At 43.0% G+C, this 20,018-nt stretch overlaps 1 protein-coding gene across 12 annotated transcripts in view; it reads right to left on the reverse strand.

Annotated features, from left to right (window-relative positions):
- Positions 1–20,018, reverse strand: part of MCF2L (MCF.2 cell line derived transforming sequence like) — a 419,732-nt gene that overhangs the window by 258,707 nt on the left and 141,007 nt on the right. Inside the window, exon 2 of one of the 12 annotated variants that reach the window (XM_033948042.1) lies at positions 7,329–7,528. The exons of the other annotated variants lie outside the window; for them this stretch is intronic. Coding sequence (XP_033803933.1) covers positions 7,329–7,479 — 151 coding nt within the window. The 5' untranslated portion in view covers positions 7,480–7,528. The remainder of the gene's footprint in view (positions 1–7,328; positions 7,529–20,018) is intronic. 12 annotated transcript variants of the gene reach the window in all.

A 20,018-nucleotide genomic window follows, 5' to 3' on the forward strand; every position in this document is an offset into this window, starting at 1 on the left:
CCAGCCTAGGGACAACACTGGAGGGTGGCCAGCTGTGCACCCCCTTGGGACGTAAACCCGGGGTGGGGCAGACCGCCCCCCCCACCCTGGTATGCCACTATCTGTACCTCACTCCCTCCCTATGACCAAAAATTCTCCTTTCTTCTATTCCCCGTGTACACAACCATCTCTTTCCCTCCCTTCCTCTCTCCAAAGTCCATGCCTTCTGTGTCCAAACACTCATTCCCTCCCCCACCTCAGCATCTCTTTCCCTCCCTTCCTCTCTCCCAAGTCCATTTCTTCTGTGTCCAAAAACGCATTCCCTCCCCCACCTCAGCATCTCTTTCCCTCCCTTCCTCTCTCCCAAGTCCATTTCTTCTGTGTCCAAAAACGCATTCCCTCCCCCACCTCAGCATCTCTTTCCCTCCCTTCCTCTCTCCCAAGTCCATGCCTTCTGTGTCCAAAAACCCATTCCCTCCCCCACCTCAGCATCTCTTTCCCTCCCTTTTCCTCTCTCCCAAGTTCATGCCTTGTGTTCAAAACGCACTCCCTCCCCCCTTTTGTGTTCCATGTTTGCCTCCCAGCCCATCTTTGCAACTTTCTCAGCTAAACGAAGCTCAAGCCGCGAGGCTTGTCTTCTGCTTCCTGCCTGCCCTGCCGCGCACAAATAGCCGAACGGAAGTATTCTCCGACGTCAGCGCTGACGTCGGAGGGCAGGTTCTGCTTAAGCCCTCCCTCCGACGTCAGCGCTGACATCGGGGAACGCTTGCGATCGGCTATATGTTAGCTGCAGGGCAGGCAGGAACAGAAGACGAGCCTCGCGGCTCGAGATGTATTGAACTCCGTGGGTCCCCCGTCCAGCTCTCTCCTGTCCACGTGGGGCGGACCGCCCCTCTCCCTAGACTGTGGCCTAGGACCCTGGGGGAGCCCGGGCCTCCTGTCAGCTCCGGGCCCCTGAATGCAGGACTGGTGGTACTGCCCTGATGGCGGCCCTGACCGTACGGCACACCAGGCAACATCTCGCGGCACACTTGTGTGCCGCGGAACAGCGGTTGAAAAACACTGACTTAGACCATTTAAAACATGGTTTAAGTCACAAAAACTCACCTAAAGTCACCAGATAAGCACTGCAAACACATAATACAGACTCCCACACACTGCCCCTGTGAGCACCGACCCCAACCCCATAAAAATTGTAATCACATCTTTAAAATTCAGCCTCCAGACCATCATCACCTGGCAGCCTGGCATAGGAAAGCCTAGTCGTCCAGCACAGAGGCGGCTTAAGCCATCTTGGGGTGGGTTAGGAACCCATGGAGAGGAGGACCCATGTCCATAAACTCCTGTAATCATTGCACTGATACTTAAACATGTGCACTCCCCTATACACCCCTAAAACCCTTTTTTACTGGCATATAAGTGGCTCCTGCAGCCATAAGGGGTGGTAGATAAGTGGAGATGGTTTGGGGGACTCACCATGACCTATATATAGAGCTGTAGTGAGAAGAAGACATGGCACCCTTTTTGTGAAGTTCACAGCAGTGCCCTGTAAGGTACCCCACTATTTAGGTGCCATGTCTGGGTGTTCAGTCCATCACTTTGCAGACCCCTCCCACGTCCAACAGGGCTTATTCTAGGCGTTTTTGACTTGGATGAAAAGTTGGACGAAAATGTGGTTTAAAGATGGATGATCAGATCGGCAGGACGTATAGTTAGAAGATTTTTGAAACAAAAAAATTTGGGACATATTTTTCGAAAATGTGTCCTAGGCTGTTTTTTTTTTTACTTTGGACGACTTGCAACTTAGACGAAAAAGGACTTAGACGTTCCTTTCGATTATGCTCCTCTATGTATTCAATGCATGAACCATCTTTATTCGAGGCCTTTACAGATTGTTTCGTCAGGCCTAGCTTCATATGTAGTGGTTCTACCACATGCTACCAAAGGTTCATTGATTACATTTTGTCCTTCAACCACCATATATTCCCTTGGAAGCCAATCTTTTTTTGTCCAACAGAACAAGGGTGATTTTGTCATTTGAGCTTTACATTTTTATGCCAGTGTGCATTATAGGAAAGGAAGTAGACAAATAGTTATGAAACAAAGGTCATTATACACACAAAAAAATTTGTGGGTAATTTAAATACAGTGGTGCCGCACACAACGAACTTAATCCGTTCCAGGAGCAAGTTTGTTATGTGAAACGTTCGTTGTGTGAAACGCGTTTTCCCATAACAATACATGTTAAAAAAAATAATTCGTTCTGTAGCATAAAATATGCTAAGATGACATAAAAAAAGATAAATTTTTGGTTATTATTTTTATTTAGATACATCTAAAAACATAATTGTTTTTTAAAACAACACACATTTTTTAAATTTAAAGACAGACTAAGTAGAGTCTAATTTTACAGTGAGAGGGCAGAGTCTCAGCGGCAAAAACTGGGACTTAACTGTTCATTTTTTTTTTTTTTTCTACCGTGTTTCCCCGATGATAAGGCAGGGCCATCAAATAAGACAGCCCCCCCTTTTTAGAAAAAAATGTAAAATAAGGCACCCCCCCGCAAATAAGCCACCCACCGATACCTGCGCTTACCCGAATCGGGTGGTACGGTGGGTGACTCCGTGTGGTCCCTGGCACCCCCGACACGATCGGGGCAAGAGGGAGCTCAAGCCCTCTTGCCCCCCCGACTCCCCGACACGATCGGGGCAAGAGGGAGCTCAAGCCCTCTTGCCCCCCCCGACTCCCCGACACGATCGGGGCAAAAGGGAGCCCAAGCCCTCTTGCCCCGCCGATTCCCCAACTCCCCGACAATATCGGGCCAGGAGGGAGCCCAAGTCCTCCTGGCCACGGCGACCCCCTAACCCCACCCTGCACTACATTACGGGCAGGAGGGATCCCAGGCCCTCCTGCCCTCGACGCAAACCCCCCCTCCCCCCAACGACCGCCCCCCCCCAAGAACCTCCGACCGCCCCCCCAGCCGACCCGCGACCCCCCTGGCCGACCCCCACGACACCCCCAACCCCCTTCCCCGTACCTTTCTGTAGTTGGCCGGACAGACGGGAGCCAAACCCGCCTGTCCGGCAGGCAGCCATCGACGGAATGAGGCCGGATTGGCCCATCCGTCCCAAAGCTCCGCCTACTGGTGGGGCCTAAGGCGCCTGGGCCAATCAGAATAGGCCCGGGAGCCTTAGGTCCCTCCTGGGGGCAGGGCCTGAGGCACATGGTCGGGTTGGGCCCATGTGCCTCAGGCCCCGCCCCCAGGAGGGACCTAAGGCTCCCGGGCCTATTCTGATTGGCCCAGGCGCCTTAGGCCCCACCAGTAGGCGGAGCTTTGGGACGGATGGGCCAATCCGGCCTCATTCCGTCGTTGGCTGCCTGCCGGACAGGCGGGTTTGGCTCCCGTCTGTCCGGCCAACTACAGAAAGGTACAGGGAAGGGGGTTGGGGGTGTCGTGGGGGTCGGCCAGGGGGGTCGCGGGTCGGCTGGGGGGGCGGTCGGAGGTTCTTGGGGGGGGCGGTCGTTGGGGGGAGGGGGGGTTTGCGTCGAGGGCAGGAGGGCCTGGGATCCCTCCTGCCCGTAATGTAGTGCAGGGTGGGGTTAGGGGGTCGCCGTGGCCAGGAGGACTTGGGCTCCCTCCTGGCCCGATATTGTGTGGGGAGTTGGGGAATCGGCGGGGCAAGAGGGCTTGGGCTCCTTTTTGCCCCGATCGTGTCGGGGAGTCGGGGGGGGGCAAGAGGGAACCAGGCGGAGAGAGGGCAGTTAAGCGCAGTGCCTGCGCAGAAGGATGCAGCTCGGGCGACTTCGTTGTGTGAAACGAAGTTCGTTGTATGGATCAAGACATAAAGTTCGTTGTGCGCAGCGTTCGCATCTCCAATTGGAGAAAACAATTTATCTGATATCACCTTCACAAAGTTATCTAATTTGGATCTATACAGCTATATCCTTAGGCCTTGCACACTAGAATTACACACACACACAGACACACTTTTATCAAGCTATGCTAGAGGTTTTTAGTTGAGAAAGACACGGTGACCCTTTCCCGCTGCTAACCGCAGCATGGGGACAAACCCTATTCACTGCTCCATGGAGTGGTAAAAAGATTTGTTCTTATGGTGAACCCCACCCACCACAGCTCCTCGATATCCCACCATCACAGGTTCGGCGGCTCCAGGCCATTCACTCATTGGTCCAGCAGCTCCAGCCCACCGCTCTTACTCGTGGGTCTGGTGTCTCCAGCTGGTTCCCTCCCTCCCTCCCTGCTGCTTGCATACACCTTAGAGTGAGCCAATCTCTACACAGGGCTGCTAGACGGTGCTCGCAGCTTTTGCTCTGCCAAGCTCCTCCTTGTGATGCAACTTCCTTTTTTTTTTGCAAAGAAAGGATGTTGCATCATAAGGTGGAGCCCGGCAGAGGGCTAAACCCCCTCCCCCTTTTTTTTTTTTTTTTTTTTTTGGGGGGGGGAATACCCAAGCGATGTTAATGCATCAATCTCTTGGCTACTTTGCATGGTGTTTTAGCTAATTTGCATGGCCGGATCAGAAAATGAGCAATCGAGAGGAAGAATGCACAGTGGGCCGTTTTGTGCATCAGGTTGGTAAAAGTGATCATTGCTAAAGCTGTGAAAACAGGTTTAGCAACAATCGCAGACTTTAGTGCATCTAGCACTAAATCTTGATTAATCAAGGGGCTGCCTTAGACTGGCCAGGAAAATTAATATTTTTAGTAGGAGCAATCTGGTCTAAAATGCCAGATAATGGTGAATTACAGAGGTTAATGGAGTCAGAAATGTTATGAGAGGAACTGTCAGCAAGTCATGAAACCCTTTTTGCTGCAAGAAGAGAAAGATCAATGCGAGCAATGACTCTATAGTTCCAAAGATAGATGGACATAGAAACAGGCCGGCAGATAAAGGCCAAATGGCCCATCCAGTCTGCCCATCTGCAGCATCTACTATCTCCTTCTCTCGCCTAAGAGATCCCACTTTCATATTCATGCAAATTCACTATCATATTATCCAAAGTAAATCTGATGATTTTTGTTTTAATGTAAATTTCATTGAGTGATCCTCTACTAGAAACTATAGGCATACTCCAAAAAGCAGCTAGCAAATCCCAAGAGTAACCTAGTGGTCAATATGGTACACTGTGAACAAGGGACTCCAGGTCCAAATCCCACGCTACCTAGTTTATTTGTGATGGAAACTGTAAGCCCTCCAAAATCACCAAATTAACCACTGTAGTGTGGAAGGCAATTGTATTGGTGACTGGTGTACAATTAGATACAATTGGTTTTATTCTGTTTCTGGAGGACTCACAATACAAAATAAAGGAGTTTATAGTGGGAATTCTGCCTTGGTGCCATTTTATATAGTTAACTGCATTTTTTGTTTGTTTGTTTAACTGCCTGTTTTACAAAGCTGTGCGGCAATAGCCCCAAAGTCCTTTAAATCTCTATGGGTTTCAGGGCCGTTACCCCGCAGTAGCCGCTAGTGCTGCTTTGTAAAACAGGCCCTAAATGTCTTTATTGAATTTCATAAAATACAATAATTCAACACAATTAATCTAATGACATTTAAGCCCTTCCCCCCCCCCGGCACAAAATGGTAAAAGCAGATGAATTAAGAGTACAAACCAGAAAGACAAGTCAATTAGCATGTATTCTACAATAGCCATCTAAAAGAGCCCAAATCCAGTTAAAATATCGAACTGAACATCACCCAATAGCAGCAACTTTTTCATATTTACACATAAGACAGACTCTTACCCACCATGCAGAAAAATAAAGAACTGTACTATGTCCCCATTCCAATAAATCACAGTCCTAAATTATGCACAGAGCTCAAATTTGTCAATTAGCTTAGAAATACCTTAATCACCACTAATTAAGATTCTACATTCCTCTATAAAACGGAACCTTCTAATTGCAAGTTCTTCAGTGTGCCACACTTCTACTGTTATGTTCTTTGTAGATTTTGTGTGGTGACCATCCTCATCGGACCATTATGAAAAAAAATTTTTTCTAATTTTTCTCCAGTGTCTTAATTCATTCTAAAGTGCCAGTGCTTGTACAAAAATTCATAAATAAGTTGAAAATCTATAAAAGGCAACTTAACTTAGCTCAAAACATAACTGTATCATTTATGTTTAGAATGAATTAAGACACTAGAGAAAAATTAGAAAAACAAATTTTTCATAATGTTCCGATGAGGATGGTCACCACACAAAATCTACAAAGAACATAACAGTAGAAGTGTGGCACACTGAGGAACTTGCAATTAGAAGGTTCCGTTTTATAGAGAACTGTAGAATCTTAATTAGTGGTGATTAAGGTATTTCTAAGCTAATTGACCCATTCCGATAAAACATGCTACACTGCACTGACCACTATGCTGTCCCTCTGATCTGTAGGAATGTCTGTGTGGCCGTTTCTCTCAAAATGATGCCAGACATCCTAGTGCTTGGGTTTATTTTGGGGGGGCATGTATAAGTTGGATGCGTCCCTTTAGAAAATGGCTTTACTTTGAAGACTTTTCTGTGCAAAAACTTCTTAGAGACATACTGTATTTGGAAGGAAAACACAGATCCTTTCCTTTTCAAAAACGGCTCTAAGACGGATGGGGTTTTGTATGTAATAGCCAATTTTTTGAAAATGCTCCTCCACGTAATATGCTAAAATATTTGCATATACTTCTAAGAAAAGTTTAAATGTCATTTTTAATATATAGTGCAAAAATACAATGTCTGTTTTTTTGGATACATAACTGAATTTTTTGTAGTATAGTTCTCTTGAGTGAAATTAACATCCTTGTTCAGTAGCCAACCATTAACAGAGACTTTGCACCTACTGCACAATCGCCATGTATAGGGTTAGCAGATTTTCTGACATAGAAACTCGGACACATGGCCCTACCCTGTTCCATCTCCAGCACCACCCCAACCCCACAAAGCCTCATCTTTCTTCTCCGACCTCCAGGCCGCGTCTGGAAGACCTCCAAGCATGCGCGGGTGTATTTGACGCCATCCACGCATGCTCAGAGGCCCTCCAAACGCGGTGAGAGGTCGGGACTTTTCAAAACCTGGACAAACTACTGGGTTTTGGAAAGTCCATCTGAGCACCCAGACAGTCCTCTAAAAAGAGGACCTGTCTTGGTTTTCCCAGATATCTGGTAACCATAGCCATATACTCAGTTTATAAAAAGGCATGTGTGCACTACAACTATTGCCACAGGACAATGTACACATGTATTCTGTTAAGCAATTTTATAATAATCCTTTTCCACCTGGAGAATGCTTTATAAAAATTACCACCATTATGTGCATGAGAAATAAAAAAGGATTCCACCTCACCGGACCATGCTGGATGTGAGCTCTTTCTCCGGTTTCTCTTTGGCATTGACCGCAGAACTGTGGCTGAAGCATGGTGAAGGATCTGACTAACCCTGGTCAAAACCCTGTAATGACGCTCTTGACCATCTCTTAAAAATCCGTGCTGAGACATTTGAGAGGGATAGGTAAATAAGTGCCCTGTATGTTTCCAAGAGAGCCAACTGCAAAAATACAAGGGTTTGTGATGAAAATCAGTCCAGCAGGACTTGCTGATACTTCTTATACTAGAGACTATTATGTCTCGCCTTTGAATAATTATGCCAATCCACAGAAAAAGAGCAGGAAATTTTTTTTTAAAAAAAAATTTTTTATATTAAATTTCAGATTTTTAATTCCTGACTATCTTTGGTCAGCAAGTGATGTAATACCCTTATGGTGTTAAAAAAAAAGAAGAAAGAAAAATGGTCTCTAGCTTACACTGATTCATAAAAAGTAAAAGATTAGATCTGCCGCAAATAAATTATAAGTTTCTCACTGATTCAAAGAACAAGGAGAGAAAATATGCACCTTACACAAATATTCAGTCCATCTTCTATGAGACAGGCATGGCTCTTTATAATCTACTTTGTATTTTTTTTTCCTTATTACTTTTCATTAGAATTCATCTCTAAATGATTGTTCACTGCCCCAACAAAGCTGTTTTCTCTTTCAAATTAAGCCGTTAACGATAACTGTGGAATTACAGTCTTCTCATTAGCATCTAGGGATGTTCGGCAGCATCGAAGTGATTTTGAGGGAGAACCCTTAAGCCCACAAAGCAGCAGTCAACCAGGAAGAAATATTAGGCCAGTGTTGCATGTACAGCATCCTAAGGTTGCACACGCTGCTGGTGTTGACAGATAAAGATGATGATATCAGTGCTGAAATAAGGTAGCTCAAAGGTTGGTTTGCTTCTGAAGCAGCACCTGATCCTGAAGATCCCCGCAGGAATATAACTCAAGTGTGGCATGGAGCTGAGCTGTTAAAATCCGTTCTGTCTTTTCTCTTCCACTACAGTCTAGATGAACAAAGTATGTCATAGAAACAAAATTCCCAGGGAACTACAAGTTCAGTAAACAACTTTGATCCGGAAGGAAGGGAGGGAGGGGAGGGAAATGAGCCTCTGTTTTCTTAACAGGGGCTACCCTGCCCCTTTCAGAGAGGCAGAGGAAACTGATTTTTTATTTATTTGGTTCTCACTACAGTTACCACTTATACATTAAGCATGTTCAGAAGATCTGCATATTAACCTGCAATCCTACTACATCCTTATACAACCAAACTACAGAAAACCATTACTAGATAATACAATTTTAAAGACCCACTCAACAGATTTGAGTAAACAGTGTTCTATTCTACACATAAATGCTTTCACTTCAGATAAGATCAAAAAATAAATTTCTTGGGCTATCCTGGATTTGATTTCCAGCTCACAACTTTACTCCCCAAGACAGCTACAAACCACTGCAGTGTCATTGTTCACATGGCTGGTCTTAGGCAGGGGTGACAAGAGGGGTTACATAGGGCCCATGCTCCTAGGGGCCCTGCAGCATAGCATGTCTGTTCCCCTGTCTTGGAAAATCTACCACCCCCCCTCACTCCATGCCTTAATGTGTATGCACGTTTCAATAAAGAGGCTGCTGCTGTAATTTTCACATACTTTGGGCCGCCGCCTGCCAAGCCTAGAGCCTCCTCTCTGCTGTGTCCCGCCCCCTTTTATTTAGTTAGTTTTCTAGCCCGTCCTCCCCAGGAGCTCAGAACGGGTTACAATGAGGCATTCACAAAGTTTTGAGGCATACAAATAGGGGTACATTCACATTGCATTGACATAAGGTACATTCACATTATAGACATAAGGTACATTCACATTGTATTGTCCTAGGACTAAGGTGAATAGGGTCTTCACATTATACTGGCCTAGGAACTAAGTGTACATTCACACTTTACTACAGTAAGTAAGACTGTTAAAGACTTGAAGCAGTGCTGAAGTATGGCCTATAGGAAAAGGCAACAATGAACTGTCCAGATCATATCTTTCAACCAATGGAGATGGTTCTTCGACTGATAATGTACTTACACAATGACAAAAAGGCTGCTTTGAAAGAGGTAGCTTATCTGGCCATGTTCAAGGCCTTGGAAATTTGTCAGCATGCAAGAATACTACATCGGCGAATATTGGTGAAGCTTTATGATGAATATGAGAAGCTAGAAAAGGAACAGCATAGAAGCAACGAAGGTGATTAGATGAATCAAGAAGCCTTCAAAGAACATCACATCCATCTTATTGATACTGCTATTAGTGATGAATCAGTCACAATGAAAATCGAAGACAGACAATCTATAATCATGCAGAGGCAAGATATTTCTTCATGCAACATGGCTAGCACTGACACTATACTTGCAAAGGAGGATAGAAAAAGAGCATGAGAAGAATGATTTAATAAGTCTGCAGCCAAAGCAAAGGCAGAGAATATCATTATCAATCAGCATTTGGCCATGTAGAACTACTATTTCTCTCCCTCTGACTAGTGGATTTTCTGATTCCAAGAATATTGCTGAAGTTGACTCTGCCAGTTGTTCAAATTCAGATGCTGATTTTGAAGTCAGCAGAACCTCTCATTCCAGTTCTCGGTGAATATCCTTGCACATCTTGAAGTTGCTGAAGTGTTAGGCTGTGTTAAATTTTCCAGATTGGGGTGTCACATTTGTCACTTGTGCTGTTGCCAAAGCACTTGGCCATGATGTAACTGAAATGACATTGTTAAGAAGCTCACTTCAACATTCATTGTACAAGAACTGTAAGGAGGCTGCCTATCTGAAGGATGAATTCCTTGACAAAAGAATATAAACTCAATTACTGGGATGGAAATCTCCTCCTGGACATTAATGGAAGTAAAAAAATGGTCAACAGAATTGCAGTACTTGTCACTGCCAATGGAGAAGACAGGTTAGTCAGCATTCGAAACATTGGTCTTGGAATTGGCAAACAGCAAGCTAAAACCTGTCTCACAGTACTAGATGAGTGTAGTTTTCAGAGATGAGTCCAGGGACTGGTGTTTGATACCACTGAGAATAATATAGGCTTGAAGAATGGTGCATGCACCTTCATTAAATCATCAGTGGGACAAGAGTTAGCATGGCTCACCTGTCGACATCATAAGATGGAACTGGTGCTTGGAAGCATATTAACCCAACTGTTTGGAGTTAGTGGTGGACCAAATATTGTGGTATTCAAAAACTTTCAGCAAAATTAGCAATATATAGACCAGGATTCATATGAGGTTGCTGCGGTTGATATGTTTGATGCAGAAACATCAGCCCTTCAGAAAGAAATTACAGCTTACTGCAGAATAGCCTTGAATGCATCACATCCAAGGGAAGATTATAAGGTTTTTCTTGAGCTCTGTTTAATTTTTTTTGGCAGCTGACCAGATACAAATAAAGCAAAGCCATCATTTCAAGCACACGGAGCCTTCCACCATGCACAGTGGATGGCGAAGGCCATCTACAGTATTAAGGTATTTTTGTTCCAGCAGCAGTTTTCTCCTACTACCAAAGAAAGGCAGGGTATCGAAGAACTGGTTCTCTTTGTTAGCTTCATCTACGTCCGCTACTGACATGAAGCACCTTTTCCTGTAAAGGTACCACTTAATAACTTGCTTCTGCTTTCAGAACTCCAGAAATATCCAAGCAACGCTGTTTCCAAGGCTGCATCAACAATATTCACCACACATCTATGGTCAGAAATTCTGGCTGGTCTGGACTTTTTTGATTTCAGACTAAGCAATGATGTAAAGTCCAAGATGGTGGCAAACCTTCAGCTTTCAGAATTCACAAGTTCAGTGGAACGTCTTGACTGCCCTCCTGAGTCACTCAATCCCATCGTCCTGGCATCATATATAACAAAGAGAATTTTTCTTCTTTGGTGTTCTTGACACAAATGTACAAGAAAAGGTTCAACAATTTCTGGTTAAAGATCCTGCAAACTGGACAGATGAACCAAACTACTAGTATTTGAAGCAGTCAGCATCAATGATAGTAGTCAACAACTCCATTGAAAGAACAATTGCCTTAATGCAGCAGTATAATTCAAGTCTCACAAAGAATGAGGACCAGAATCAGCTCCTCCTTCGCCTTGTTGCTCAGCACAGAAAGACCTATTCAGCTTTCTCCAAATCCATACTGATGAATACTGGCTGAATGTAGAACTACAGTTTACCATTCGCACATAACAAACATTTTGTATTTACTATGGAATGACAACATTAGTTATTGGGAAGGGGAAAGAAGGTACCAAGCCTCGAAGCAAAGCAAATCCAACAAGAAGAGGCACTGGCGATGTCAAATCCAACCGAATGGTCAGAAATCCTTTATTTGCAGTTTGTATCAAAGTTTACAAGCAAAGTTCCAAAAGATAAAGTCCCGAGTTTCGGCAATTCCATCGCCTTCCTCAGGGGACAATTGTAAACTGAAACAACATATTAACACCTGTGTCTTTTTTTATTTCATATGTTTTTAATCATTTATATTATATATGTAATATGCACCAATTTTTTATTTTATTTATTTTTTTGTTGTAATATGTAATTGCTTGAATGTTATTAGTTTCAATGTTAATATGTTGTTTCAGTTTACAACTGTCCCCTGAGGAAGGCGAAGGTATCACTGAAACTCAGATCCTAGTCGGGACTTTGTCTTTTGGAACTTTGGTTGTTTTAAACTTTGATACAAACTGCAAATAAAGGATTTCTGACCATTTGGTTGGATTTGACATCTCCAGTGCCTCTTGTTATTGGATCTGACATTAGTTATTGGTCATCACTGAACATTAAACTAAACATTAAACAATGCATAATAAATCATTATGCCAACAAGCATACATATTTTCAGCTGTAAATAATAGTATGTATTTTAACTTCTTTCCATGTATATTTGTTTACAATTCAAGTTTAGATGGAAAATTAATATAAATTCTGTACTTGGTTTTTATATATTAAATTAAAAATTGTTGAGCAACTTCTAAATGCTCACCAAAAGGCTTACCATATATACTCAAATATAAACCAGGATTTTTGGGCCAAAAAATGGGGGTCCTGGTTTATATTCGGGCCAACGCCCCCTCCCAGAAATTTTTAGGCCATCGGCGCCACCGCCAGACTCTTCCCCCCTCCTCCTCCCTGCCCTATCCTCATACCTCTGCCAATCCCTGGTGGAGGTAAAGCCAAGCAAGAGCAAGCTTTCTGAACTGCCCCGCTGCTAATCAGCTGCGTAGATCCAGTTTCTTTAGCTGAGCGGCATGAGCAGCAGCGCGATTTGGCGCTGCATCTCGGCGCTGAGCGGCTTCCTTAGTCCAGCGATTTCCCACTTTTTTTGTTCAGAACTAAGCCCTTGAAGGAGACTGCCCCAACTTTGTTGGTTGAGCTCAGAACTTTTCAGTGGCTCCATACATAGCAGCTATATGCATCACTATAAAGAAACAGTGATTATACTATTTTAACTCGTAAGACTACTTCATGGATTTTGATTCATATTTTTAAATAATTCAAGGATAAAACTTGAAGGTCATGATTAATATTAGCTAGAGCTTCTCTTGAAGAGATGCACTGTAAATCAAGTAAAATGTGTAAAAAGCAACTTGTATACTTTAAAAAATATAAAAAAATTTAAAAAAAAGAAGGCTCTGAAAAGCTAAGTGATGTGTGTGGCCTAATATTTAGATACAGTAGTACAGTAGTTTTCAACCCTGTCCAACATAGACATACAAGCAGGTGGAGTTTCAGGATATCCACAATTAACATACATGAGAGATTATGAATATTCATTATGGATATCCTGCAAACCTGTGATTCTCCACTGTCGTACCACGCGGTACACTTCTAGAATAACGCCAGCTCAATGCTGACGTTAAGGTCTACCGCACGCGGCGATTTAGCGCATGCTATTCTGCGCGTTAAGGCCCTAACGCACCTTGGTAAAAGGAGCCCCATTTGTTCTAACCAATGCTCTTTCTTAGGAATGTGATCATACCTAACTGAAATGCATCATGAAATTATCCAAAGGATCCAATCCTCGGAGTTCTTAAAATACCCCCAATTAACACTTTGGATGTTTTAAGAACTATTAAAACCAACCATGCTAATTTCCTCTGTACCTGGGTGCTCATATTTTACAATATGCTCCAGCGTGAATCCTACATTCTTCTCAGACATCAAAGACCATATTCTACCTATGGTGCCCAAAACATTGGTGCTGACTAGAATGGTGCTTAGTAGAGAATGACACAGTGACAAAATTCAACACCATTCCCGTCCCCGTGGATAACCGCGGGAAATAAACCCATGTCATTTTCTAGTGTCTATTTCATCCTCATCCTTCTACACCAGCATTCTTCAAAGCAAAGCTTGCGGGTCAGTGGTTGTGGCCATTCATACTCTGATTCTTATGTGAGCCAAGGATAATGAAGCCATTGTGGCATCACTGATGTGATTGGCTCTTAGGCACTGGTGGAATGAGGCATTATGACATCACAATATCTGCTCTGGATACCAGAGACTGTCATTCTGTAGTGTCTGTTTCAACCTCAGTCTTTCTACACCAGCATTATTCAAAGCAAAGCTTGCGGGTCAGTGGTTGTGGCCATTCATACTCTGATTCTTCCCTCTTTCCTTAAAGAATGACATGAAGATGGTTTCCCGCACTTATCCGCGGGGACGGGAACGGTGATGAATTTTGTCACTGTGTCATTCTCTAGTGCTTAGCACAATTCCATAAAAGCTACATACACCTTCTAGAATTGCGCTAAGCACCAACCAGTGCATCTCATAACTTTTAGGTACACTCATTAAGGCCAAGGAAACCAGACTTAAATACTTGCGTCTAACTTATGCGCACATCAGGCATATTCTATAAAACAGTATAGCTAACTTTTAGAAATGCCCATGATACACACATGCTTCTCCCCCGACCATGCCCCATTTTCAGATTCGTGCACTAGAACTGATGTGAATCGCTCTATAGAATGCACCGACCAAGCTGTGTGCATAACTGCCAGTTACTGGTGTTGATTAGGCTTCTTAAACAAATAAGTTGTGTACGCAAATTAAAAAAAAAATTCTATTTCACTTATAACTAAGGGCTAGATTCACTAAGGGCATGGATCGGATCCAATCCGTCAGGTATAAGATCCATGTCCGGGGGGCTGATTCACGAATCGCCCTCATGCATATGAGGGCGATCGGAATCACAACCTCAACCACCTGCCCAGATCGCTCTATAGCGATCCCAACGCATGTGCAGACCACCTGTAGATGGTCTGAGCATGCGCTGGCCAATCGAGGTCGGCAGATAATTTTTTTTTTTTTTTAACTGTTTTAAACTTTTTTGCAAGCCCGTGGTTTTAACCCACTTTAAGCCTGCGGGTTAAAACCACGGGCTTGCACTGCGGGTAAGGGTGGGAGAGTCAGGGCTGCAGGAGTTTGGGGCAGGCAGGAGATTGAGGCAGACAGGAGATTGGGGCAGGTGGGAGAGTGGGCACTGCAGGAGTTCGGGGCAGGCGGGAGATTGGGGCAGGCAGGAGAGTCGGGGTGCAGGAGTTCGGGGCAGGCAGGAGATCAGGGCTAAAAGCAGGAGTTAGGGGCAGATAGCAGAAAAACAGGGCAGAGAGCAGGGCGGCAGAAGACATGGCAGGCAGAAAGGACCTGAGCGACTGGTCCTCAGCAGTCGCTTGTTTATGATCAGCCAAGCCCAGTCAGTGTTGCAGGGTTTTTGTTTGTGAATTGCTGCCTGCCATCATTTGAATGCCGTTCCCCCACTCATTTGCATGCGCGGATTGGAGGATGATCGGGACACAAGTTAGTGAATTGGGTCAGAGGGAAATCGGGTCGCAAAAGGGTCGCAAACTGATCGGTACACGATCAGTTTGCTTAGTGAATCTAGCCCTATGTGGATTACAAAAAGAAAAACAATCATAAGATAAAAACACCCCAAAACATTATAAAACACAATAAAACAAAACAATATACAGATAACATTCCCATTAATCATTTCATTCCTTCAGTCACTGCTTCTAAACCACTTAAAAAATTTCTATAAAAAGAGATGTTTTAAATAATTTTTTAAAGCTCTGAAAGTTATTATTCATTCTCAATTGTCCAAACAGATTATTCCAAAGCTTCACCCCTGCCACCGAAATAGCCATAGCTCTGGTACTAGCATACCTCACATGCTGTAACAGAATATGGGGGCAAATTCATCAGAATAGCAACAACAAAAAATAAACAAACCCATCCTAAAAGAAAACAGTAAAAAAAATTGTGTAGGCCCAACTTTGGACCATCCTTCCATATGATTTAAAAATAATGGTGAAGTTATTTTTATTCTGCAGCTTATGTGAGAACCGGTTGTTTGAACAGACTTTTAAGCCCTTTATACTGCTTTACCTGTTATTGGTTTGCTGGGTTTTTATGATGTGTGGTGGTTGCTTTTTTTTTTTTTCTGTATTAAACTGCTCTGCAGATATTTTGGGAAATGTAGCATATAAACTCATTAACTAGTTCTTTTACTAAGGTGTGGTAGCCTTTTAGTGCGTGCTAAAAATTAACGCATCCATAGGATATAATGTACACGTTAGCATGCATTAGCGTGAACTAAAACGGCTAGTGTGCCTTAGTAAAAGGACCCCTTAATAAATAAAATTATGCTTTTTAACTTTATTTATATATGTTTTCAATACAACAATCACAATGATATCATTGTGACAAAATGAAATATCACTTCTAAATCAATCCACAAAATAAGGCAATTATGCATGCTAGCACAACTAGCAGAAACAAATATCAATGGAATAGTACAAAAGATGAAAACTGTAGAATCGATGATCAATACAATAGTTTACTAAAAAGTCTTCACATTAAACGATGCAGATCAATAAAACAATTCAATTATACACAGTAAAGATGTTATGGTATGAACTCGACAGGGTCCATGTTTCGGTCACAGAAAACCTTATAGCACAGTACAGGGTTTCAAGGATGACCTGGATAGGTTCCTGGAAGACAAAGGGATTGAGGGGTACAGATAAGAGCAGTGGAAGGTTTAGAGATAAGTGTAGAGGTAGGCATAAAATTAGTCAGGGACCGCTGATCAGGCAATATGCCTGATGGGCCGCCGCGTGAGCGGACTGCTGGGCTGGATGGACCTCTGGTCTGCCCCGGCGGAGGCGACTACTTATGTACTACTTATGTACTTATGTCCTATGGGGATATATGGAGATAAGAATTTATATATGAGAAATAATGGAGAACGACCAGCAATGGATGTGATATTGTGTACGTGAAAAGCAAGATTTGAATGCTACTGCGGGGATACCGTAGCAAACAGTAGTGCTGCATAGAATGAGTGACAGACGAACGAGTGAGCGGAAAAGCTGTGTGAATGAGCACATATATAAATATTGGTGACAAATAACATCGTAAAGGTGAACATATGGTGAATGTGATGTATGGCATCTGAAATAATCATAGAAATAACTCCTTGCCTTGGAATATCAACAGTACAACAGAAAGGCAAGTGAGGCGTCCTTTCAGCCAATAAAACCGCCTTTATTTAAATGAATGGTCCCAACATGGATCGTGATTGGAGAACATTTTTCCCACATCACTCAGTATTTTTTCACACTTTTAACCAGTATCCCCCGAGGAAGGCATTGTCTGAAACTAGGGTCCTTGTTAGGACCATTCATTTGAATAAAGATGATTTTATTGGCTGAAAGGACACCTCCCTTGCCTTTCTGTTGTACCATCTTACATAATCATGCCATAAGAAAAGTGTAATAAAACTGACACTGTAAGGGTGAGCAATGTGGTGACACTATGAAAGTGAGTGTTTGGCAAATGTGGTATAAAGTGTCTGAAATAGTGAACATGCCATAAGGAAAGTGTAACTGAGGAGAGGAGTGTAAAGGCAAAACAGCATAGTACTGATTGGAAATGATGATAATGATAATCAGGGTAAACATATCTATCTGTTGTAACCACAGAATTTAGAATGCTGTGAAGCAATCCAAGTACTGTGTACTAAAAAGAAAAAAATAATAATGAAGTGTCATCCTGTAAAAAAAATGAAGTGGTGAATTTTGTTGCTTTGTCTCAGATTAGAGAATGACATGGGGAAAAATGTGTCCCTTTCCTGCAGATATATCTGCAACCCCGTCCTGAAGCCTCCAACGCTTTAAAATCATAAGTGTTTGAGGCTTGTGCACATGAGGACAGAGCTTGCAAGGATGGGACAGGGACAGGGACAGACCTCATGAGGACAGGATGGGGATGGAGATTGATCCCTCAGTGATGGGGAAAAATTTGTCCCAGTGTCATTCTCTAGTTCAGATCCTATCTATCATACAAACAACAGACCATACTGTTTGGCAGCACCTCATCACTACCATGGGCATTGAACTGTGGGGTACCACAAGGATCGATGCCGTCACTTATTATATTCAATATCTACCTCAAGCCAGTAGCCAAGCTGATTTGGTCAATGGACACTCAGTTTATGCGAATGACGTGCAGCTACTCATATTTGTTGAACCTGATTTACCCGAACCCTAAATCAGGGATAGGGAACTCCGGTCCTCGAGAGCCGTATTCCAGTCGGGTTTTCGGGATTTCCCCCAATGAATATGCACGAGATCTATTTGCATGCACTGCTTTCAATGCATATTGATTGGGGAAATCCTGAAAACCTGACTGGAATATGGCTCTCGAGGACCGGAGTTCCCTACCCCTTCCCTAAATAGAATGACTAACATTAATTCAAGAATGGGCTAAAAATAACAAACTTTGCAGAACCCAACTAAAATTGAGCTTCTATGAGTCCCTAACATAAATGGACAAACACCTGACATTAAAATTTATTTTCGGAAATATGAACTCCCCCTCAAATCATAAGTCAGGGACCTTGGAATACAGTTAGAGTCAACACTTACTCTTATCCCCCAAATCCAAACAACCTTTAAGAGCTGCTTCTATCATTTGCAGTAACTACGATGCCCCTCACCTCACATTGTCTCAGTTGTGCATGCCACGATTACTGTAATGCACTCTACAATTGTCCGACTATAAAGTGGCTACACCAACTCCAATTGATTCAGAATGCTGCAGCAAGACTAATAGAAGGTTGTAAGCAATGTGACTACATCACACCATTTGCAAAAACATCACTAGCTACCAGTAAAATACAGGGCTAAATTTAAAACTCTATGTCTGATCTTCAAAAGCCCTCAAAGGAAATGGCCCAGATTACATGAAGAAGGGGGATCTCCCTCTACACACCTTCAAAGTCACTAAGGTCATCCCAAGGAATATCCCTAACCACACCCTCTCCAAAGGACATCAAATAACGTGGTACCAGCCAGCGAGCCTTCTCTTGAGTAGCTCCCACATTCTGGAATGCACTCCCTGAAATGAAAGGCTTTGCCTAACACAAGACTATCTCTACTTCAAGAAGCAGATGAAAGGTTGGCTCTTCACCCAGGCCTTTAATGGAAGAAATAACTAACTTGCTAGTCACATATACAAGGAGTGATACTGGATGAAAATACTATAGCCTTATAGCAGGTCATATTTATCCACTCCCAGCCTAGCTGAGATAACTTTCAAGTACCATTCTGATATCATGTGCAACTTTCTTCAAATCAGTCCTTATTTTCTAACTTCTGTTACTCTATCATTTCTATCTTTATGCTCCTTCCTTGCCTATATCTTTTCATTGTGTATTGTGATGACATTGTAATGTACTTTGTATTATTTGAATATTTTTACTGTTGTAATTGTCTACTGCTGAGGTTTGACTTATCCTTGTGTACACCTTAAGAACATAAGAATTGCCGCTGCTGGGTCAGACCAGTGGTCCATCATGCCCAGCAGTCCGCTCATGTGGCGGTCCTCTGGTTAAAGACCAGTGCCCTAACTGAGACTAGCCCTACCTGCGTACATTCTGGCTCAGCAGGAACTTGTCTAACTTTGTCTTGAATTCCTGGAGGGTGTTTTCCCCTATCACAGACTCCGGAAGAGCGTTCCAGTTTTCTACCACTCTCTGGGTAAAGAAGAACTTCCTTACGTTCATACGGAATCTATCCCCTTTCAACTTTAGAGAGTGCCCTCTTGTTCTCCCTACCTTGGAGAGGGTGAACAACCTGCCCTTATCTACTAAATCTATTCCCTTCAGTACCTTGAATGTTTCGATCATGTCCCCTCTCAATCTCCTTTGTTCAAGGGAGAAGAGGCCCAGTTTCTCTAATCTTTCGCTGTACAGCAGCTCCTCCAACCCCCTTGAGTGAATTCCTACAAAAAGGCAATAAATAAATCCTAATAAATAAAAAAAATAATTAAACTTTTTGACTACAAGCTCTGACTCTATTGCATGTTACAGAATTTTTGAAATCTTTGAGACTTGTAACTCTCAGAACCACCTTAATAATTGAACTGAACTTTGGTTTTCAAATCTTATTTCCATGTAATGAATGAGAAGTCACTTTTAGGTCATAAATAAGAGTATTTACGGCTTTGTCTAGGAATACTCAAACAACCTCAGGAATTCTTGGCCCTTCCACCAAGAGTACATGTGTTGGGTATGATGTTTTTATTAAGATTTCCTTGCATAAGTGTTATATTTTTG

The sequence above is a fragment of the Geotrypetes seraphini genome, chromosome 6, assembly GCF_902459505.1.
Source record: "Geotrypetes seraphini chromosome 6, aGeoSer1.1, whole genome shotgun sequence".
Taxonomy (NCBI): Eukaryota; Metazoa; Chordata; class Amphibia; order Gymnophiona; family Dermophiidae; genus Geotrypetes; species Geotrypetes seraphini.